Here is a 21,301-nt window from a genome sequence, read left to right on the forward strand (position 1 = left end):
TGGAACATCCAGAATGCCAGACTGAGCTTTCTGCTACGGGCAGTCTATGATGTTCTTCCCAGTCCCAGAAACCTCACCCGTTGGTTCAAGAGTGAAGAGTCCTGCCAGCTGTGTGGTCTTGAACAAGCAGACTTGAAGCACATCTTGTCTAACTGCTCAGTTGCATTACAACAAGGCCGTTATACGTGGAGACATAACAAAGCTCTCCGTCAAATTGCAGTAACTCTAGAGGAAGTGAGGAAGGAAACAGCAGGAACAGATTCACCACTACAGCCAATCCAGTTCGTAAGAAGTGGGCAGCAGCCCTCAGGGGCAACCAGCAGTAGGAGCAGAATAGGAGGTGGCCCATTATGTAGAGGAGTGTGGAAAATGAGCGTAGATCTCGACAGGCAGCTGCATTTCCCAAGTAGTATCTGCGCAACGACATTGAGACCGGACCTTGTCCTGTGGTCAGAGGACCAAAAGTCAGTGTTGATAGTAGAACTAACGGTTCCTTGGGAAGAGAACATTCAGGTAGCGTTTGAAAGGAAGAAGACAAGATACGAGGAACTGGTCCAGCAGTGTAGGCTGAACGGCTGGAAAACCCAGCTCTACCCAGTAGAAATAGGAGTTCGTGGGTTTGCAGGGTCATCACTACTGCGGCTATGCAGAGACCTCCAGATCCGAGGGAAGGCACAGGCCCAGCTTGTCCGCCGTGTGTCTGAAGAAGTGGAGAAGAGTAGTTTTGTGATTTGGCTAAGAAGGAAGGATAAGAACTGGAAACAGACATCCCAGAAGTAGAGACGACTGTACCGGAAGTAGGATGGAGACGTCCACCCTACTGTCCCACCGCCCCGAGGTGTCTTAGATGTAAAGGGACGAAACACCAGTGAAGGCCGGAGTCTGACGATCCGGTGCAGTCGCCTCAGTGATGCTGGAAAGCATGTCATAGTCCAGCAGGTTAGTGTCAACCTGTATACCTTTTGTAAGGTAGTTTTAAGATTACTATAAGGTGGTTGACCCCTCCCCCTCCTGAAAAAAGAGGAATTTAGTTCTAGCTTTACCTAGCCACTACTAGAACAGTTTTGCTTGTCCATATGTATAACAATGGAAGGCCTTTTAATGTTTTGACATGCTGAAATGTCTCAAGCTGTGTATAGAATTAATTTTACTGTCACTGTGCTACTTTTACAAAAAAAAAACACAAAATTATCACACCTTTTCTTTGAAATCCTGAGCTTAATTATTTGTATCTGATTTTCCATGACTGGGGGGGTTTCAGAATTTAGGCCACTTTTTTTGCATAACGTTGATTAACAATGTTTAGCAAAATGATTAGCGAAAATTATTAGACTTGTATATTTAAATGTTTTAGAAGAATCTACCCTTAAATCGGGGCTTATTCTCTTTAGGATTTATTTTCTTAGGGGTAAAAATCAACTTTCTGTTTTACTTATGATTAAAGCATGGTTGTAAGACTAGGTCTTGCCCTAGCTAAGAAAATTTAATACCTTACAGAGGTTATTTAAAAATGACTTGTTGGGTGTGGATAAAAGCCACAAGGCATCTCTAACAACATTCATCAATAATTGTTAATTTAATAGACGCCTGTCTTACCGAAAGCTGACAAAATGTTTATTACATAGAAGCACGTGGGTATTTAGAAAACAATGGCACTTTCCCAAGCAAATCCAGCTGGCTTTTTGTTTAATGTCAGAAAAATGTCATTGACAAAACATAGAAAGAAATCAGCTTCAATCACAAGCATTTGATGATTTCTTTAATCAAACCATCAAACTATATGTCTGGCACAAACAACGCTAATATTCACTTGTGTACATGGTGCCATATTTTTGGACTAGATTAACTGGGCTGTTTTGGCGGAGGTAAAAACAATTAAAATTCACCGCTCCTAAATATTCATCTCGAAATACAACACTCATTGGGGATTTTGCAAACAACCTCTTTGCTTTATTCTAGAAATCTAAAAAAGGAGAATGTGTTGAGATATGGGTTTAGCATTATTTTTAACCGAATCAAAGGCATATAACCTTTCTGTTTGTTTATTCTTATGTGTGTAATATTTTTGTTCTATTGCCATTCAATATTCATAATGTAACAATTATTTTACTGTACCTTTCAACAAATTTCATGTTGCATCAAATATATCCTGTGTAACAGCCATGTGAGTGAAATCCAAATCTGAACTTTGCATCTGCAAAATTGAAGTTGATTTTGAACACCATTCAGTGAATACGGCATTCATAATCGAGGTAAACGAAAAACATGTTTTAGCTCATTTATTGGTTGTTGGTCTGCCCAAAAAACACTAATAAAACTGATGACACTATAATACAACATATGATATTTAACCAAAACATTAATTTGTGTAATATTAAAAACAAATGTTACATCTAATGTTATTTTGTATTCCAACATGAAATGACAAGATGTTGTGGGGACACCCTCAAGTTTTTTTTTAGGCCACACCACACATAATTTTATGTATTACATCCACACGCATTAAATTTCGCCTGTTCTAAAAAAAGATCACGTCGTCCTCTGGCCTGGCTCTAGGCCTGGGTATTCCATGCATATGGTAGCTAGTGACAATACGGAGCTGGTGGTAACTCTGGAGGATGGCACTCTAAAAACTCAATACATAAATTATATATAGTGCTGCATGATTCATAAATTCCGCAAAAAGCCAGCATGTGCCGGCTTGTCGTATATGTCGCTATGTACTGCCAGATTTGTATTCCTGTGGGTTACTAGCATTTTTATTTTTGGCCGGAATTTTTTTTTATTTGCCCGCGCACACTAGTTTGGGTGTCTTCAGAGGATGTCATTCATAAAATTAAGGTGGTGTGGCCTTTTATTGATGTCATCACCAACACGGGACAATGCAATACTCATTTTCCCTGGGTAAAGTGAGGAACATCGTGTGAAACTTTTTCAAGGTCACACGATCAAAGACATGTTAGGATTCGAATCCGGGACCTCTTGGTTCCGAGTCGAGCACTTTGCTGCTACGTCACACGACCCCACAACACTGGACCTTCTAAAGCATACTTCCAGTTCTTTATACCTGCCGCGACATGATTAAACAAATTCTTTTGATGGCATCGCAGTGAAAACAGCCGTTTGGAATCTGGCACCACGGCTTCTGAAACATGCTTTTTCAGAAGAAAACATTGTAATATTTAGCAACTGTATGCAATCTTGGGTTGCTTCTCGTAACACGTTTTGGTGTCACAAGAACTTTTAATTTGAAAATAATCTCACAGACACTAAATCTTTACTGTTTCATACCCTACTTACCACATCTATGGTGAGTACACGGGGAAGTCTGGGATTCATGCGTGATAAGAGGGAAGATATATAATCTGCAGACACACATTAACCAAATAGGCCAGTGGCCTGCAAAGCAAATGTCAGACTAAACCCTTTATTTACTATGAAGGGGGTGTATAATGTGAAACATAAAAAAAAAACACTTCAGGTCTAGCATAGGCTGCTAAAACGCAAAGGCCCTCAATGACTACATAGTCACAATCCATTCAGCTGTTCTTCTTGATCATCAGCCGCAAAGAAAATCAAAATTCAAACGACCCTGCAGGTCCCAAACAAACTGCTAGGGGCCCCATTTTACACATCTAAACTCTCATCAATACAACTATATGCCACCTTAACATCACGTTAAAGCGCCAAATATATTTTTTTTTAATTCCTACTGCAATTTCAAGGTCAATTACCAGGGGCCCAAAGTCATCCTACACTTTAACCCACCTACCTACCGGCTAAATATCATTGCATCTTGATATAAACTCCAATACAGTGTACTTCATCCAGACCAAAAACAAACATCTTCCACTTAATGGGGAAGACTAACTTTGAGTAAATTAAAAGGACATGGTTTTGTTACAACCAAGGCACATCTAGTCTGCCTAACATATTTTCTTGGCCAGTTGGCAGTTTGAAAAAAAAAAGAAGCACAAATACTAATAGGAGCTGAGGATTTGTTTCTTACTATAAAAAGTAGTTCAATAAGATTCTCTATAAGTATGGATATAACTCATTACAGTCTCCAACTGCATGGAAGCAGACATTGACAGTTCTCAGTATCCGACAATATTGTGGTGCATGTTGGCACTTGTGCATAGATCACATTAAGATCGAGAGTATCCCAATTCTGCTGACTAAGAGGCATTGACCATCATGCTTCAAGGCTCCTACTAGTAACCAGTAAAAGAGCTGTAAAGAACGTGTGGCAAAGGCAAGCACTGTAAAAATCATACATATGGTATGTTATAATTAATAAATTGTTAACAATTCCATATACTCGAACGCCGGCACCATTATTATGACCAAAAGTAGACTCAAGACAAGATATACAGGAGTAGATAAAACGTACCATTGGAACCATCACTTCTACATTGTAAATAAAATAATGTAACTTAAAAATGAAATGGAACGTTACCCTAAAATGACACAAGCATGATATATGTTGAAATCTCATTTTAAAAAAAACTCGCAATACACTGGAAGGTATGAGAACAAATAACAACAATTTGGGTTAAATTAACATAAATTGTATAGTATTTAAATTTTTTAATATAGAATTGTGTATGACACAACAAAGACAAACATTTAAACCTTATTTGCTGGCAGATTTCTGACAAAACGTTGATGTTACTATTAACCAATCACCAGTGTAATACCATTGTCAGTACTAGAAGCGATGCTCCTAATCTATTGTTGCCTTGAAATGGACTTAGAGGGTACTGCAGAATAAGTCAATGGGTTCCAGGATAATTCCAAGCAGGGATAATTACAAAAACGGGAGAATGCACTTGACGAAATTTTGTCTCCTGCTACAGAACAATGTGGCACTACAATTTATGTGTTCACATGGACCTGTTACAACGGGGAAACTGTACGTTAGAAAAATGTATGCATTTACATTGACTTGTTACAACAGGGAAACTGTGAAAATAATGCATGACTGTGTTCATATGGACTTGTTACAACAAGGAAACTGTAAGAACAATGGATTTCTTACAACTGGGAAACTGTAAGAACAATGGATGTGTTCATATGGAGTTGTTACAACGGGGAAACTGTAAGAACAACGCATGTGTTCATATGGAGTTGTTACAACGGGGAAACTGTAAGAACAACGCATGTGTTCATATGGACTTTTACAACGGGGAAACTGTAAGAACAATGCATGTGTTCATAATGGACTTGTTACAACAAGGAAAATGTAAGAACACTGTTATATGTGTTCATATGGAGTTGTTATAACGGGGAAACTGTAAGAACAACTTTGAAGGAGGAACAACTCTGCTATGTGTTCACATTGACTTGCTACAAGGAGGAAACTGTAAGAACAATGCATGTGTTCACATGGACTTGTTACAGCGAGGAAACTGTAAGAACAATGGATGTGTTCATAAGGACTTGTTACAACTGGGAAACTGTAAAACAATGCATGTGTTCATATGGACTTGCTACAACGAGGAAGATGTAAGAACAATGTATGTGTTCATATGGACTTTTACAACGGGGAAACTGTAAGAACAATGTTTGTGTTCATATGGACTTTTACAACGGGGGAAACTGTAAGAACAATGTTTGTGTTCATATGAACTTGTTACAACTGGGAAACTGTAAAACAATGCATGTGTTCTTATTGACTTGCTACAACGAGGAAGATGTAAGAACAATGTATGTGTTCACACGGACTTGTTACAACAGGGAAACTGTAAGAACAATGCTTGTGTTCATTTCACAACGAGTAACTGAGTCATGCCAGAATTTGAGCAGTCCGGGATTGGCAAATCTGTTAGTCCAAAAAAGCAAAGAAATGTGATATATAATTTAAACCATACACATATCAAATTTGATATTGGCTATTTCTTTTACCGTATGCATAATTAAATTTAAGATGATAAGGAAAACTGGTCGAATAATGTTTAGCTATATGTTTTTGTCAAATATTAACTACAATTAAAATAATGTCATGTATATGTAAAAGATCCCACTACATACTAATGTGCAGCAGTAGACTGCAGCTGGAAGGTATTAAATAGGGAAATCTCTGTATGCTTGATGGTTTATTTAAGTTCAATATACAATGTACCTTGTAATTGATAAAGTTCATCTCGTGTGTTCTTTGACATCCATGCAATTAATTAATTCATACAGTCAAATTATACTAATTCTAAAAGACCTGTTAATTGGATACAGACCAGAGCTCAAAATACTGGGTGCATGTGCACCTTACTGCACCCAAAATTGGAGCTGTGCACCCAGTTTTTTTCTGTAGGTGCACTGGTGCACCCAAATATTTTGGTAGGTAGTTTTGTACATATTAAATGTATAAAAGTATACAGGATATTCTTGGCATCTGAGTGTCAGAAAAATGATTTAAAAAATCTTTGTTGTAGTGTATTTTGAAGTTAGCTCCCATTTCAGATTCAAGCTTAAAATAGGAGCAGTAAGATCTGTAATTAGATTTTGTTGTATATGGTGCATCCAAATTTTTTTTGTGCACCTAATTTTTTAGGTTGGGTGCACCTATTCCCAAAAATGAATTTGGAGCCCTGCAGACGTACATCATCCAATTATTATGGCTTACACTACACATGGCAAGTTTAAAGCAGAACTTTGCAATTACGGCGCAAGCCACATTCATCATATTACCGTAAATTTCGGACATTATTGGGATAGTCCTGCAAGTATAATACAAATATTGTAATATATAATATATGTACCTGCAGGCACAATCTGCCTGCTCCACCGTTGATTATGCAAATGACACTCTAAATTAACATAATATTTGCACAATGGTGTTAACCTTTAAGTAACTTACACATGTCACAAGGTATAAAATTTACATCATTCACGAATAAGGAGTCACAGAATTTCCACATTACATAAATTAGGTCATCATTTGCATAATCGGTATCTATTGATGTTCTGCCTGCCACAGATTAAATAGATGTATAAAACAATGTAAGACAAAACTTAGAATCAGTCTGTCAAGGAGATTGTAATGTTAGCATTGATTAGGGATTACACTTAGTACTGGATCAGGCCTAGGGAAAAAAGTTGTGTTTCCTGTTTCCCAACCGACCCTAGAAAAACCTGCCGAGTCCCTAGTCTTTTTTTGGGGGGTGGACCCCTGCAAGGGACATAATTTTTCGAGCTGATCAACCTTTTCTAGCTCCATGGTGTGACACCTGAGTGAAAAACGAGTTTTCTAACATTGACATTGAAAATAAAAGTGTCCTCATGCAAGATTTACTTTAACTGTATTGTATACTATTTTGCTGTTTTCACAGCACAAAAACTGGGACCAACTAAGTGATAAAAATGCTTGTTTGCAGGTTATTTCTTTAATGATATAACCTCTTTACAAATAATGAGACAGTTGCTAATGTCATCAAGAGCAGTGGTGTACTAAGAAAGGAAAGAAAGAAAGGTCTCCCGTGCCCTTATGTAGAGTGTAGGGTGGTGCCCATATCCATTTCTGTAGCCCTTGGGTGACACACAGTTGTGCAAGGCACTACAGCAGGGGGCTAGTCCGCTGGTAGTGCTGTGTGTTTGACCTTACCACACTCTTTCTCATATGTGCTGAGTACTAAGCAGAGAATGAAGTGTGTACCATTTCTGAAGTCTTTGGTATGACCCAGTCGGGGTTTGAACTCATGACTTTCTGGTTACAAAGCGAGCACTCTACCAATTGAGCTATTGTACCGGTATTCGAAGGAGTGCTAAGGTAGAATCATAAATGGTAATGACCTGTGAGTTGACAGTGACACCAGCCAGACAGTCAAACTCTCCCTCTCCTGTCCCGTACGATCCAAACACTCGCACCAGCTGTCCACTGGGGGTGAACACCTGAAGAACAGAAGTTACACACATGGAAGGATATTCTTTCCAGTGAGCATCTCCACTTCACACTTGTCAAACCAAGCCTCTAACGGGCTTCGAGAAGCGGCTGGGAAGAGTAGAAACTGGTCAAATAGACAGATAACAATGTAAAAGAGCAAACTGTACTTTTTATAAGACAAACTCCCCTGGCATATTTCTGTGTGTATGTTTGTGTGGGTGGATGGTGTTCAGCACTAGGAACAGGTCTACTTGTCTGAGGATAGGACAGGTCTGTTTTCTTGTGGGTGGATGGTATTCAGTACCAAGGACAGGTCTGTTTTCTTGTGGGTGGATGGTGTTTAGTACCAAGGACAGGTCTGTTTTCTTGTGGGTGGATGGTGTTTAGTACCAAGGACAGGTCTGTTTTCTTGTGGGTGGATGGTGTTTAGTACCAAGGACAGGTCTGTTTTCTTGTGGGTGGGTGGTGTTCAGTACCAAGGACAGGTCTGTTTTCCTGTGGGTGGACAGTGTTTAGTACCAAGGACAGGTCTGTTTTCTTGTGTGGATGGTGTTCAGTACCAAGGACAGGTCTGTTTTCTTGTGTGTGGATGGTGTTCAGTACCAAGGACAGGTCTGTTTTCTTGTGTGTGAATGATGTTCAGTACCAAGGACAGGTCTGTTTTCTTGTGTGTGGATGGTGTTCAGTACCAAGGACAGGTCTGTTTTCTTGTGTGTGAATGATGTTCAGTACCAAGGACAGGTCTGTTTTCTTGTGTGTGGATGGTGTTCAGTACCAAGGACAGGTCTGTTTTCTTGTGTGTGGATGGTGTTCAGTACGAAGGACGGGTCTTTTTTCTCGTGGGTGAATGGTGTTCAGTACAAAGAACAGGTGCACACGCTGAGGTTACTTGTTGTTTAAGTTCTTTTTCAAATACATTACTACTACCTCCACAAAACTCTTAACTGATACTTTCTTAAGAAAAAGGGTGTTTTCATTCACTTCTGGCTGTTGTTTCAGAAAAAAATGCATGTAAAATTGCATGTAAAATGTTTTCCAACATGCATTTTTGTATGGATTTGAGTCGTGGACAAGGAATTTTTGTATGGGTTTGAGTCAGGACTTAAAAGTGTAAAAAGTATTTCAAAATTGCAGAACAATATTGTGACATTGAAAACAGTATTTCACCACTGGTAACTACTAGTACTGACCTGAACTCTATGGTTGCTGCTGTCGGCCACGATGATGTAGTTCTCAGGAGACACGGCCACCCCCCGCGGCCAGGTGAAGTGCCCCAGGTCACTGCCCTTAGATCCAAACTTGGTCTGGATCAACCCTTTTGAGCGATAGAACGCCGACGTAGGGCTTCTCCTCTGAACGTGAGAGAAATCTGATACCAAGTCATCCAACGGGACCTCATAACTGGTGAACTCGAGTGAGCTGTTACCAGGTCTGGCTCTGTTCTGTTCAGTTCTCCCCACTGTGGAGATGTGGGAAACTCTCCCAACAGTGTTACTGTTACTGTTACTGTTACTGTTAGGATGGACGGGGTTGGGGCGTGGAGAAGCCTGCTGGGGCGAGACACTCCCTGTAACTGAAGGAGACTGTCTCACAACAGAGGGGGATGTCCGGAGCTGGGACGAGGTCCGGAACATCTCCACTACTGGCAAACCTCGAAACGCTTCATTTGACAGGGACAGTCTGGGATTCCTGGGGGGTGGGTTTGATGAACTGTTCACAGAGTTTGGGTTTACAGTGTTTGCATTAATGATGAAGGCTGATGACGACAGCTCGCCTAACGTGGCGATGTTGGAATGTAAGGTTTGACTGTTCTGAAGGGTGAATTTGATCGTCTTGCAGTCGTCTACTGCAGCGTCAATGGTAGTGTTCTGTAGCTGCACCAGATACTCCTTCCCTTGCTTGTGCAGGCTGAGTAGTTCTGCATCAGTGACAGCGACGCCACTTGGACTGGCTTGGCTGATTCTTGACTCCGCTGAGTCACAATGACTCGCGATGCTCGCCACCTCCACTTCAAGGTTCTCCTGTTTCACTTTCAATAAGCGTAGCTCTGACTGCAGGAATAAGTCCACCTCATTCAACAGGATCTGTTCCCGCTCTCTCAGCTTGCGAATGTTTTGATCTATAGAACTTTTGATATCCAGCTTCACCATCTCCCCACTCTGTTTAATGTGGGTCGCCGTCTTTTCCACAAGATTGACAGCTTCAGACAACTTAGGTAGCTCTCTCCAGAGTTGACTTGTCTGGTGTCCGATGTCTGTCTTTAGTTGGCTAGTATGTGCCTTCCTGCAGGTTTCACACAATCTCTTTGGACAATGAAAACATTTTGAAATGGCTGTAATTCTCCTACAGACCTGGCAAGTCTCCGACCCTGAGCTAAACGTAGCGTCAGCGGGCAGGTCCAGAAACTTGAGAATCGTGATGTTGTTGGGGAAACCAGAAATCCCTTTGGGAGGTATGTTGTGCACGGCTCGGCATTCCGGGCATTTGACCTTCCGGCGGACTGGGTCTGCTAACTGCTGCAGACAGGGCTCCTGACAGAAGGTGTGCTGACAGGGCAGGATCTTTGGCTTCTTGTAACGGTCCAGACACACCGGACAAGTCAACAGTTGTTCTATTTGTTGCTCCATACTTCAAGACCCTATTATTAAGAAGAAAATAAAAAGATGTTGAAATAAAACCTACATGTACTCCCAGGCCATTTCATGTGTCACTATAAACTGGCTCCTCAATACACTCAAAACAAATATTTATCTTGGCCAAATTAAAAGAGAAGCCCATGCCAGGTGATATAATCCCTGAACACAGATCTATAATTAGTATGGTATCCTAATGCCTCGAAATCAACTTTTCTTCCTATTGTCCCAGTACTGTCCCAAAAATGAATTTCAGATGTCCCAAAGTGAGGATGAACTGTCCCAACCTGTATTGTATGACTTCAAATTGAAGGCAATTTAATTTTGCTAATGTTCACTCCCAGGTGCACTATAATTGCAGAGTAGACACAAAATTCGGGGGGAATTTTCTGGACCCAAAACTATAACAAAAGCTGGGACATGTGCCTGATAAATAAATGAATGGCTGACATTCTGGTGCTTATTATTTTTTTCTATTGTCCCAAAATGTCCCAAGTGTCTTTTTAGTTGTCCCAGCCTAAATTGTAGAGGTCAGTGGCAACCTTTAATTCCAAGCCCTGATCCTTAGCTTCACCTTGTGCTGGGGCTGTGTACTGTACCACCAACTGATCATGAACTTGCATGTTTACATGTCTGTGTATTTATACTACCGGTACATAGTAATGGGGTTTAATGTTGTTGAGTCCAGGCATATATAATGCATATATTCATGGTACTCTGTCAGCTCCCATAAACACAATTATGTTGTGCTATAAAGTTATTAACGTTTAAGTTATCGTTAACGTTAATGTAATAAAAATTAATAGAATAATTGGCAACTTAACTGACGTCCTACCTGGCCGTAGATGCTACTCTACTCTACTCCCTTCTTTATGAATAGTTAAGTAGACAGTAGTAGTAGTTCAATTCGATCAGGTAGGAATACCTCTTCCAGGGTTTATTACATATGTAACGTTAATAAATGATAAGAAAAATTAACAATTTACCTATCAATTGTGGTGGAGTTTAACTTGTCACGGCATGGACTTCATCTGAAGACTTCTGGAGAGTTGTTTCACGGCACAGGCGGAAGGACTGAGTTGAACTTGAAGTTGACATATGGACGTCCTCCCTACACAACCTTGGAGCGGTCTCATAATACCCCTCAGGGTACAAGGTGAGATGTAACGTTAAACCTCCTGTTACAAAATTGAAAATGTCACAAGGACGGCAACAAATAAACTAATTCAGACGCCTTGTCGTACATTCTGACATAATTTTTCAGCCCTTTTACACATCCAGTACTGTCCCAAACCTTGATATCAGCCAACAAAGTAATTAAAACATCACAAGTCCAGTCCAAGGCCGTCTGCTAGTCTGGAATTTACCATCTTTATCAAAGGACTTCCTGTGACGGCAAATGAGGCTCTGCTGGGGTTTCATGGGAAGTTGGTGGTTAATGTCCTTGACGTCACACGACAGTCATACCTGAAATTCATGTTCTGTATCTGATATAAAAGGATTCCTATATTTTATGCAATGAATAAGTAAAATGTTTGCCGCATATCATGTACCTTATACTATTTTACGGTAAACCCATGCGAAGTTCATATACCAAAATACTCCTACTTAGTCGCGGATTTTGTGAACGTCGGTCCGAGACCGCCTGACTTGTTTACTTCTCGTCTTTGTATCCTTGTGGACGGTTTTAATAATAAAAGGTACACTTTTTCCTCTTCTGTCAGCTATCAAATAAAAGAATACTTAAACCCTATAGAATGTGAGAGAAATCCCCTGTAAAACAACAATCCTATCTAAAAATATCAACAACTAAGATAAACAGCCCTGGACACGAGATTGTTTATCCCGCACTTACTGACCTCTGACCTTTATTCCTCGTACCCAGGGTAGTTCCCATGGTTACACTGTGTCTCCGACTGACGGAATCTTTCTCTTTATTGACAGCCGCCAATCGTTAAACAACGTTGATTTCAAACATATCAATGTGTTGACTCGAAGGTCTTTTTTCTGTCTGTGAAAGTCTGTGAAAAAGGACCATACTGTTGTCAAGGTACGTATAGGTCTTCTGTACATGTGTGTTGGGGGAGGGCATCCTTGATTCCTGTACCAGTAACCGATCTCTTCGGCCAGAAATACTGAATGGAAATAACAGTTACAATGCAAATTATACTCCCATCCAACCTCTGCTTGTAGAGTAACTGTCAACAATGATGATGATGGTTAGGGTTTTCTGTAACTTCAACATCCCATTTATAAAAAAGGATGTAAGAAAACACCAAGCAATTATCGGCCTGTGAGCCTTACGTCTGTACCTGGTAAACTGCTGGAAGGATTTGTGAGGGACAGGCTACTGGATCATATGAAAACAAATGACCTTTTTACTTCATGCCAACACGGTTTTTTGCCGGGTAGATCGACCACAACACAGATGTTGGAATGCCTAGAGGTTTGGACTGATTGGCTTGACCAGGGGTATCCAGTGGATGCCATCTATTTGGACTTTAGAAAAGCATTTGACTCTGTACCGATCAAGAGATTGTTAGCCAAAATTGAGAGTTACGGATATAAAGGGAATATTCTTCAATGGATCAGTTCTTTTCTGCAGGGAAGAAAACAGAGAGTCTGTGTGAACAATAGTAAATCAGAATGGGCAGACGTAGTGAGTGGAGTCCCTCAAGGGAGTGTTCTCGGTCCTGTTCTCTTTACGTTGTTCGTCAACGATATGCCTGAAGTTGCAACAAGTATGTTGAGGCTTTTTGCAGATGATACTAAAATATTCAGAGCAGTGGTACAGAAGGGGGACTGTGAAAGTCTTCAACAGGACTTACAAAATCTTCAAGAATGGGCCATGAAATGGCAACTAAAATTCCATCCGGAAAAATGCACAGTCCTTCGAATTGGAAAGGGGCACCCAGTTTATGAATACACAATGGCAGGCACATCTGGGAGTATCCCCCTAGCAGCAACGACTACGGAGAAGGACCTGGGTATACTAACGGATAAAGACCTTACATTTAAGGACCATATACACACAATTGCAAACAAGGCAAACCAGTTAACAGGACTACTGTGGAGAACATTTCAGTTTATCGATCAAGAAGTATTTCTCCTGCTTTTTAAAGCCCTGATTAGGCCACATTTAGAATATGGAGCCTCTGTTTGGTCTCCGTACAGACAGAATCTGATGCTTGAATTAGAGAAAGTCCAAAAAAGGGCCACAAAAAGAGTTCCGGGGTTGAGCAACCTTTCTTACGAGGATAGACTCAGAGCTCTGAAACTCCCAACATTGGTCTACAGGAGAATTAGGGGAGACCTAATCAACACGTACAAATACTTGCATGGTCTGTTTGACACACAGAACCTGTTCCAACAAAAAGCAGATTCAAGGACAAGAGGTCATAGCTTGAGAATAACAAGGAAGACCTTCAAGGGGAATACAAGGGCATTATTCTTTACAAGCAGAATGGCCAACTGGTGGAACAGTCTTCCTGAAGAAGTGGTCTCTGCACCCTCGGTAAATGCCTTCAAGAACAGACTTGATAAATACATGGAGAGTCATCCAATTATGTACAATCACACGGCCCTGGATTGCCCGCATAGGCCGGGAATGACAGTCCGGTAGAGCAACGAGCAGCCTAAACTGGATGGATACCTACCTGGCTGAAAGGATCTACTATCTACTACTATCTACTAACATAACTCAACAAGCTGTTTATACTTTGAATGAATGTTAAATTCATTCTTTCAACAGTGCGCATGCTGATGTCAGGATGAATGGTACGACTGTCCAGCCAAGCCAGGACACCATCCAGTTCCTGCAGAATATAGGTTAGTACTGTTCCTGTAGACTATAGGTTAGTACTGTTCCTGTAGACTATAGGTTAGTACTGTTCCTGTAGAATATAGGTTAGTACTGTTCCTGTAGACTATATAGGTTAGTACTGTTCCTGTAGACTATTCCTGTTAGCCGTGGACGACTCTGGTAATGCTTTTTGCATGATAATGCCGGATACAGAGTCGTGGGGCACTCCATAAGCCAGATTCAACCTTTGCCGTGCCGGGCCTTATGCAACGGGCCGGCCCTGGATTTTTGGTGTCCCTGGCTTTCCGACGCACTCACCTGCCGGGCCGGGGGGATTAAGCTCTAAAACTAACACAGCATTTAACCACAACACGGCCTCGGAGCACGTAACTCCATACAAATCCTCGGCGATCGGCAGCCATATTGAATTCAACGCTGCTAGAATCGGTCCGCAAAACAGGTCGGACACTGAGTCGTAAACTCGACCTGTATTTCAATTCATGCAGGAAAAGCACATCAAACTCTTCAAGATCCATTTGACCTGGCTAGACAGTCAAAATGTATGTATATACTATGTTCTTTCACATTAGTTTGTGAAATATTACTGATTAATAGTGAACCCATCTTGCCTGCAGAGCCAGAGGACCTGTCCCTGGCCACATTTGTAGACTCGCTGGTGACCACATCAGACACTGGGAAGGAGCTGGGAGAGTTTACAGTCAGTATCCAGTATGCCAAGTACAAGGGTGAGGATGCCTACCTGGTGCACGCCAACAGTCATGGAGCCATAGATAACGTGCCATGTGGAACCTCCATCACAGGTGAGATTTAACCAGGCATACAACATGAAAAGGCATATATGTAGGGCTCGAAATCCTTTATTCTTCATACTTATATGGGGGCCTGCATGGGTCCCGACAACGCTCTAGATACGCTAAATTTTTAGAGCTGGCTACGTATTACGCAGAATTCAGAAAACCTCTAGATTATGCTCTACGATAAATTCCAAGTGGCTACAACGCATTACGTAAATTTAAAACGGCAAATACGCTCTACGCAAAATGTGCAGAATTAGAACGGTCTGTCTACGCTCCACGTAGAATTAGAATGGCCGATTACGCTCTACGGAAAAGGGCATGCGGGCCCCCTTATACTAGTGCAGACAACATTGAAATTACCTGCACAAGATAAATTTTTACTGTACCACTCAGATTATGAGAAGTTTATCCTATGAGTAGATCATACTAAAAACTGTTCAGAAACCATTGCCTTTATTCTTAATTTGAAATTAGACATTTAATTTTATGACAATTTTTTATTTCCTTATTCCAGTCTTCCAAACATCCCATTTTGCCAAGACTTGTTAGCAACCAGGAGGCAGGACTATACATGAATTATATACACTGTCACATATACATACATTGTACCTTACACACATGTACACAAATACATATTCACACATATCAGTGTACAAAATACTTTTTTGAACCAGGTTGCCCAGTGGCAAAAATTAGGTTGCCCATCTGAATTTTAGGTTGCCCCACCTATAAGTTACTACTTTCCTCAAATTAAGTAATGTTACATACATAAGCCTAAAAATGACAATATTTCTAACAGCCTTTTGAGTTAACTGATACTAGTAATAGCCATTAATACCTAAAATTGATATCTGCTGGATACAGTGGTGCAAGCCAAGTGTCATTTTGGGGGGGGGGGGCATTCTTAAAATTCAGGTAGCACACTGGGCTACCTTGGTTCAAAAGTAGGTTGCCCCAAGTAAAATTTGGTTGCCCGGGGCAACTGGGCAACCTGGAGGTATTTGCACACTGCATGTACATAAATATACACAGCAATCCACATGTTCTTATACTATGCCCTTTTCCTCCAGGACTTACATGACTATATAGTTAGTACAATAGTTGAACATACTAAGTAGTGTTTCCAGCTAACGTTACATATGTGTAGTTTAAGTTACTGCTACACGTATGTGAAGTTCGTGCTACATATGATATATGTGTACTCTCATGACCCTAATAAACATACCCCCCGGAATAAACATACCCCCCGGACAAATCGTCAAAGTCTAATAAACATACCCTCCGGAATAAACGGGGTCGGCCCTATGTTACGACAGCCCTATGTTACGACAGCCCTATGTTACGACAGCCCTATGTTACGACAGCCCTATGTTACGACAGCCCTATATTACGACAGCCCTATGTTTTGACGCCCCCTTTTTTCAACGTGATTATGGCTATGTTCAGACACCAAATGATAAATTGTAAATGTATGGAGTGTAATGATCTCGAAGAAAATTTTCACGTAATAAATTGTCACTGACAGTGTTTCCGCCAAACTGCAGCAGAGATCTTCAGAGGCCGTCCAGTTGGGAAGGGCCGGGTCGCGAAAATTAATTAACTAAGGGAACACGTCGCGAAAATTAACTGAGGGGGCGGGGCATTTGTTTACACTTGTTAACAAGTTGAAACTGTCCACAAGCATTCCACATTTTTTTTACAAGTGTTGACATTAAAAAAAAAAACTGCTACAAATGGCAAACGTATCGCCAGTAATACTTAATTAGGACATTCTGCTGCAAGACTCCGAACATCGGCAGCATTTAATTGTAACCTCCAGTAGCGCCTGCGATAGCCGGATTTTAATAGTGAAGAGCCTTGCTTCGTTCGTACTTCTTCCGTACTAGCAACATTTCCGCTGTAAAGAAGCGTCATCTTATCTCTCATACACGAGACAAATTTTGAAAATAACTTGGCTGTATCGTAGCTTTCATTGCTGTTTTATTCAACAAAAGTGCTCCTTGGTTGTAAAATGATCTCTTGTCTCCAGTACAGTGTCAAATGGTAGCGTGATCGTAGCGTGCGAAAAATCGGCGTTAAAAGTCAGAAAATCGCTGGAAAATAACTTGCAGCACACATTCGCTACCTCGCCGTAGAAGAAAATACGCGCATTTTCTCATTAATATAATGCTAATATGTAAGTAGCAGCGTGAACTCTACGCTCTGATTCGTTGACCTCATATGACCTGCGCTCTGATTGGATAGAGCCATCTTTGCAGAGCTGCAGTTTGTTGGCGAAGAGAGTTACACTACGCTACTTTCTACGGTGTTTCTACCACTAACATTCCATTAAAGAAATTCATTATTAAGAATTTTTGGGAAAATGTATGTATCCATATTGAGTGGTGCCTTTCGCGTATTCAAGCAAGCCGGAAGTGTTAGCGAACCGCGGCGTGGATAGCGAACTGCGGCTCGGATTTTCATGCAACCCGCCCGCTACAAGACCATCAAAAACGTAACTCCCAAAAGAGAATTTTCAAATCCGAAATGATTTTGTTCGAGGAGAAATATTTTTGGATACGTTTTACCGGATGGAAACTTGAAAAACGGGCTTTAATGAGATTAACGTATGCGAAAGGCGCCGACATCAATTGTTCGTCAGCATATAACAATAACAATAGCTGTCGTAACATAGGGCTGTCGTAACATAGGGCTGTCGTAACATAGGGCTGTCGTAACATAGGGCTGTCGTAACATAGGGCTGTCGTAACATAGGGCTGTCGTAACATAGGGTATGAACCGAATAAACGTACCCCCCGGAAAATGACCAAATTGACAGGTGATCTGTGTGTCTTTGATACTAAAATGTGCTCTTTATTTCAATACCAATATATTGGCAAATCTTTCACTGTTACATTTAATTAGTGAGTATATATCACTTTAATTAATGAGTATATATATATTGTACTTGTTTTGGGGAAATACAAAATCCGTAGGAGAAGCTATTGTATTTTACACTTCTGAAATGCACTTTGCTAAGCCTTCTCCTGCAACTTGAGTTGAAAATCTGACTAACTTAAGAGATAGAAAATCAAGCCCAATTAAGTACAAATACAGGGGTTTAATGAGTATATCTACAACAAAATCCATTTCAACATAATAATTATTTGGTATGGTACATTGTCTAGTCTGGTCAAAGTCTGGATTCTGAAGAAAAACTTCTGAAGAAAAAAACTTTTGAAGAAAAAAATATTATTCAGCATAAAATTTTGATTGGTTTCCATCTCATTGTGTTTTTAAAAATCGATAATGTGATTGTATCAATTTTAAACGCCCTAAAATTAGCTAAATCGGCGCTTTTATGGTGATTGCGCAATATGGATGCACTATGACCTTTGACTTTTTACGGGTCATGCTGCTCAGGCGCTAGGCGCCCTCCCCACGTCGGCCGTCCGTCTTGTGGGCAAATTTCTACTTTTTTAGGGGTTTCGGGACCTAAAAACTAACACCAGAGGGAAAATAAACCACATACGTTTTTTTAATGGTAAATATCGCTAAAATGGACCAGGCATTTTTCTGCCGCGTTGCCGATTTTGACAAGGACTTGCGGCGGCCATGTGCGCATGCTATATTATTTACGTCGATTTAGCTACTCGCCTTCCCCTTCGGTTTTGTGGGCAAATTTTTGCCTTTTCAAACGTTTTGGGACTTAAAAATGGACAGCAGGCGAAAAATAAATAATATACATTATATTCATGGGAAATGCCGCTATCATGGACCAAATATTTATCTGTGACGTGTTGCCGAATTTTGCGGGCGCCGGCCACTTGCTGATGGTGCGGTACGTACGGACAATTTTTTTCCCAAAAATTAATAAACGTACCGTCCCTAATAAGAATGTACCGGGTGGACGTTCGGGCCGAAAAAAATACTAGTAAACGTACCGGTACGTTTAATCGGGACATCAGAGTAGTTACTGCTATGTCAGTATGTGTATGCCTTGTTTTGTTGCTGATCTGTATTGTTTGCTCTGTGTTTACCAGCTTATGTCTCACCAAAGCTGGAGACTTTGGAACAACAGCACCATGAGTATGTCAAAGTAAGTGCATCTGTTATTGATTTAATGTCACTTAGATCTTAGAGTTCTGCCACACTATAAAGTGTAATATACATTGAATAAGCAATCATTATAGTGACAGTATATTTTTTTTTAGCCTTTGAGTAATTGAAGCAAGCATGGTCATACCCAATATAGAAGTCATGTGGAACAGTGAAAACATATACTTTGTGACAAATTTGTAAAAAAAAAAAGATTTTGGTTAACTTTTTCAAAAACATATATGGCTCAATCCATAACCTACCGTCCTACCCTATTACAAAAACAGGCATTCTGCATATTCTGTGCCACAGGTTTATGTTTTAAAGGCATTATTCCAAATTTCTGGGCGGTGAAAAACTGGATTTTCAAAGTCACCTTCCTTGTCATTTTTCTAAGCAATTATTACTGGGGCAACAATCCGATGTTGTTGACGGAAAACAGTTGCTTGTTTTGTAGGCTGGTTCTAGCTATTTATGGGTGGTACCCAAAAAATAAAGAGATGCTTCACATAGCTTATTTTTGAACTAAACATAAAATTCTACCGTTTCAATTACATGTATAAAATGGTTGTAAGAAATGGCAGTAAATGTCAATATAAGACAGATTTCCTCATCCAGAATATTTTTTGTTTTGCCACCCAGAAATTGGATGCCTTTAACGAGTTTGGTGTTAGAAGTATGCCTGGACACTAGTATTTGCACCTGAATAGTTTTGGTTCTTCCTGACAATACCAATAATGCCCTGCAGCTTGCTGATCACCCGTTGGATCGAAAAACCTTCATCGTCATTCAGGACGACAAGATGGTCATCAACAAAGTAGTGACACAAGGAGAGGTGAGCCTCATCTTGTGTTGGTAGAAATCATTATGAAGCAAGTTTAAACTGTAATTTCCAACACAACAAATTGGACTCAACCAAATTTTCGACTGTACAACTCCAGTCTTTGTCAAGGAATGAGCAATCCACCACTTCCGTGACTTCACACAGGTAACACACATGATTCCGTGGATCATAGGTTGCAGAAAGTCTGTGGCGCCCCCCGTCTCTGTTGAGGGATGGTTGTAATGTCCTGATGTAGATGGTTCTGTGTCCAAGATTCTTACTTTGTCCAGTGAGACTAAATGTCCAGGTGATTCTATGTGTATATGTTGTGAGACTTCCGAAGTACAGTGTAGGCTGTATGCTAGCTAGGTCGTTTGTGTTCTAAGAACCTGGCCTTGAGAGGTGAACCTATCTAGAACTATCAACATGCAGGCTTCACAAAATTGACAAATTTCATTGCATCATCCAAAATACAACTTGGGAAGTACACAATTTGTGAATATGAATATGGCACTTACAAAGGAAACAAATGTTATTTGTTTGAAAATACAGTTTGATGTAATAATTGTATATCAAACATTATTTTGTGTATCATGATTACCTTAAGAATGTAAAATTTCATTTGCCTTTTGAGTGTAAAATTTCATTTCATATTCTAGCAATATCACATGGGTTGTAACATACATCACTCATGCTTCCAAAAAGTTCCATAGAATAATTCACATAGTAGTAAGTTTCACATGTGCCAAGTGTGCAGGTTTCAAAACTGTGCCGGATTCGGAAGTATGAATTACTGATGTTGTTACAATTTTTGTGACAGCAAGTTTTTGCGCATTTTGCATTGAAAATGAAATGTGTTTTTCTTTGGGAGGGGGGGGTAGGTATGACATTAGATTAATACAAAACAGTGGTATATTTCACATTACTCTTGATCCTTCCAGTGATACAGAATACACCATGTAGTGTTCTTCATACTATGTATGCATCTACGTATTATGTATTATATATTTGTATTTTATTATTTGTATTCATTTCTACAGGAAGTCAGCAGAGGAGCTGAGACCTTTGATCTGTCAACCATGAAGGGGTTTATATCAGAGGGTAGGTGGGACACCTGTCAAAATTTTTTTCCCATTCCAGAAATTAGGGTATCAATTGTATTTTTAATTGTAACACTATACAACTGTGTTCCTGGTGCACATTGCTTGATGATGTAATCTAGCCATTTCAGAATTAATTCTTTTTGCCTGAATTGACAGTACAGTCATG

The 21,301-nt window shown here is 40.2% G+C and overlaps 2 protein-coding genes across 3 annotated transcripts in view; one reads left to right on the forward strand and one right to left on the reverse strand.

Annotated features, from left to right (window-relative positions):
• LOC109470838 (RING finger protein nhl-1-like) overlaps window positions 1–12,323 on the reverse strand; it is a 23,973-nt gene extending 11,650 nt beyond the window's left edge. The window contains exons 1-3 of the mRNA XM_019769926.1: window positions 11,499–12,323; window positions 9,070–10,517; window positions 7,789–7,887 (exon numbers count right to left, since the gene is read on the reverse strand). Of these exons, the coding sequence (XP_019625485.1) occupies window positions 7,789–7,887; window positions 9,070–10,506 (1,536 nt within the window). The 5' untranslated portion in view covers window positions 10,507–10,517; window positions 11,499–12,323. The remainder of the gene's footprint in view (window positions 1–7,788; window positions 7,888–9,069; window positions 10,518–11,498) is intronic.
• Window positions 12,324–12,390: 67 nt separating this feature from the next.
• LOC109470840 (ciliogenesis-associated TTC17-interacting protein-like) overlaps window positions 12,391–21,301 on the forward strand; it is a 16,623-nt gene continuing 7,712 nt past the window's right edge. Inside the window, exons 1-6 of one of the 2 annotated variants that reach the window (XM_019769927.1) lie at window positions 12,391–12,562; window positions 14,264–14,340; window positions 14,950–15,135; window positions 19,155–19,210; window positions 19,958–20,044; window positions 21,073–21,133. In XM_019769927.1, coding sequence (XP_019625486.1) covers window positions 14,283–14,340; window positions 14,950–15,135; window positions 19,155–19,210; window positions 19,958–20,044; window positions 21,073–21,133 — 448 coding nt within the window. In that variant the 5' untranslated portion in view covers window positions 12,391–12,562; window positions 14,264–14,282. Of the gene's footprint in view, window positions 12,563–12,656; window positions 12,756–14,207; window positions 14,341–14,949; window positions 15,136–19,154; window positions 19,211–19,957; window positions 20,045–21,072; window positions 21,134–21,301 lie in introns of those variants that run through there. The other variant, XM_019769928.1, reaches the window with a different exon arrangement.

Source organism: Branchiostoma belcheri, unplaced genomic scaffold (genome assembly GCF_001625305.1).
Source record: "Branchiostoma belcheri isolate BF01 breed outbred unplaced genomic scaffold, Haploidv18h27 scaffold235, whole genome shotgun sequence".
Taxonomy (NCBI): domain Eukaryota; kingdom Metazoa; phylum Chordata; class Leptocardii; order Amphioxiformes; family Branchiostomatidae; genus Branchiostoma; species Branchiostoma belcheri.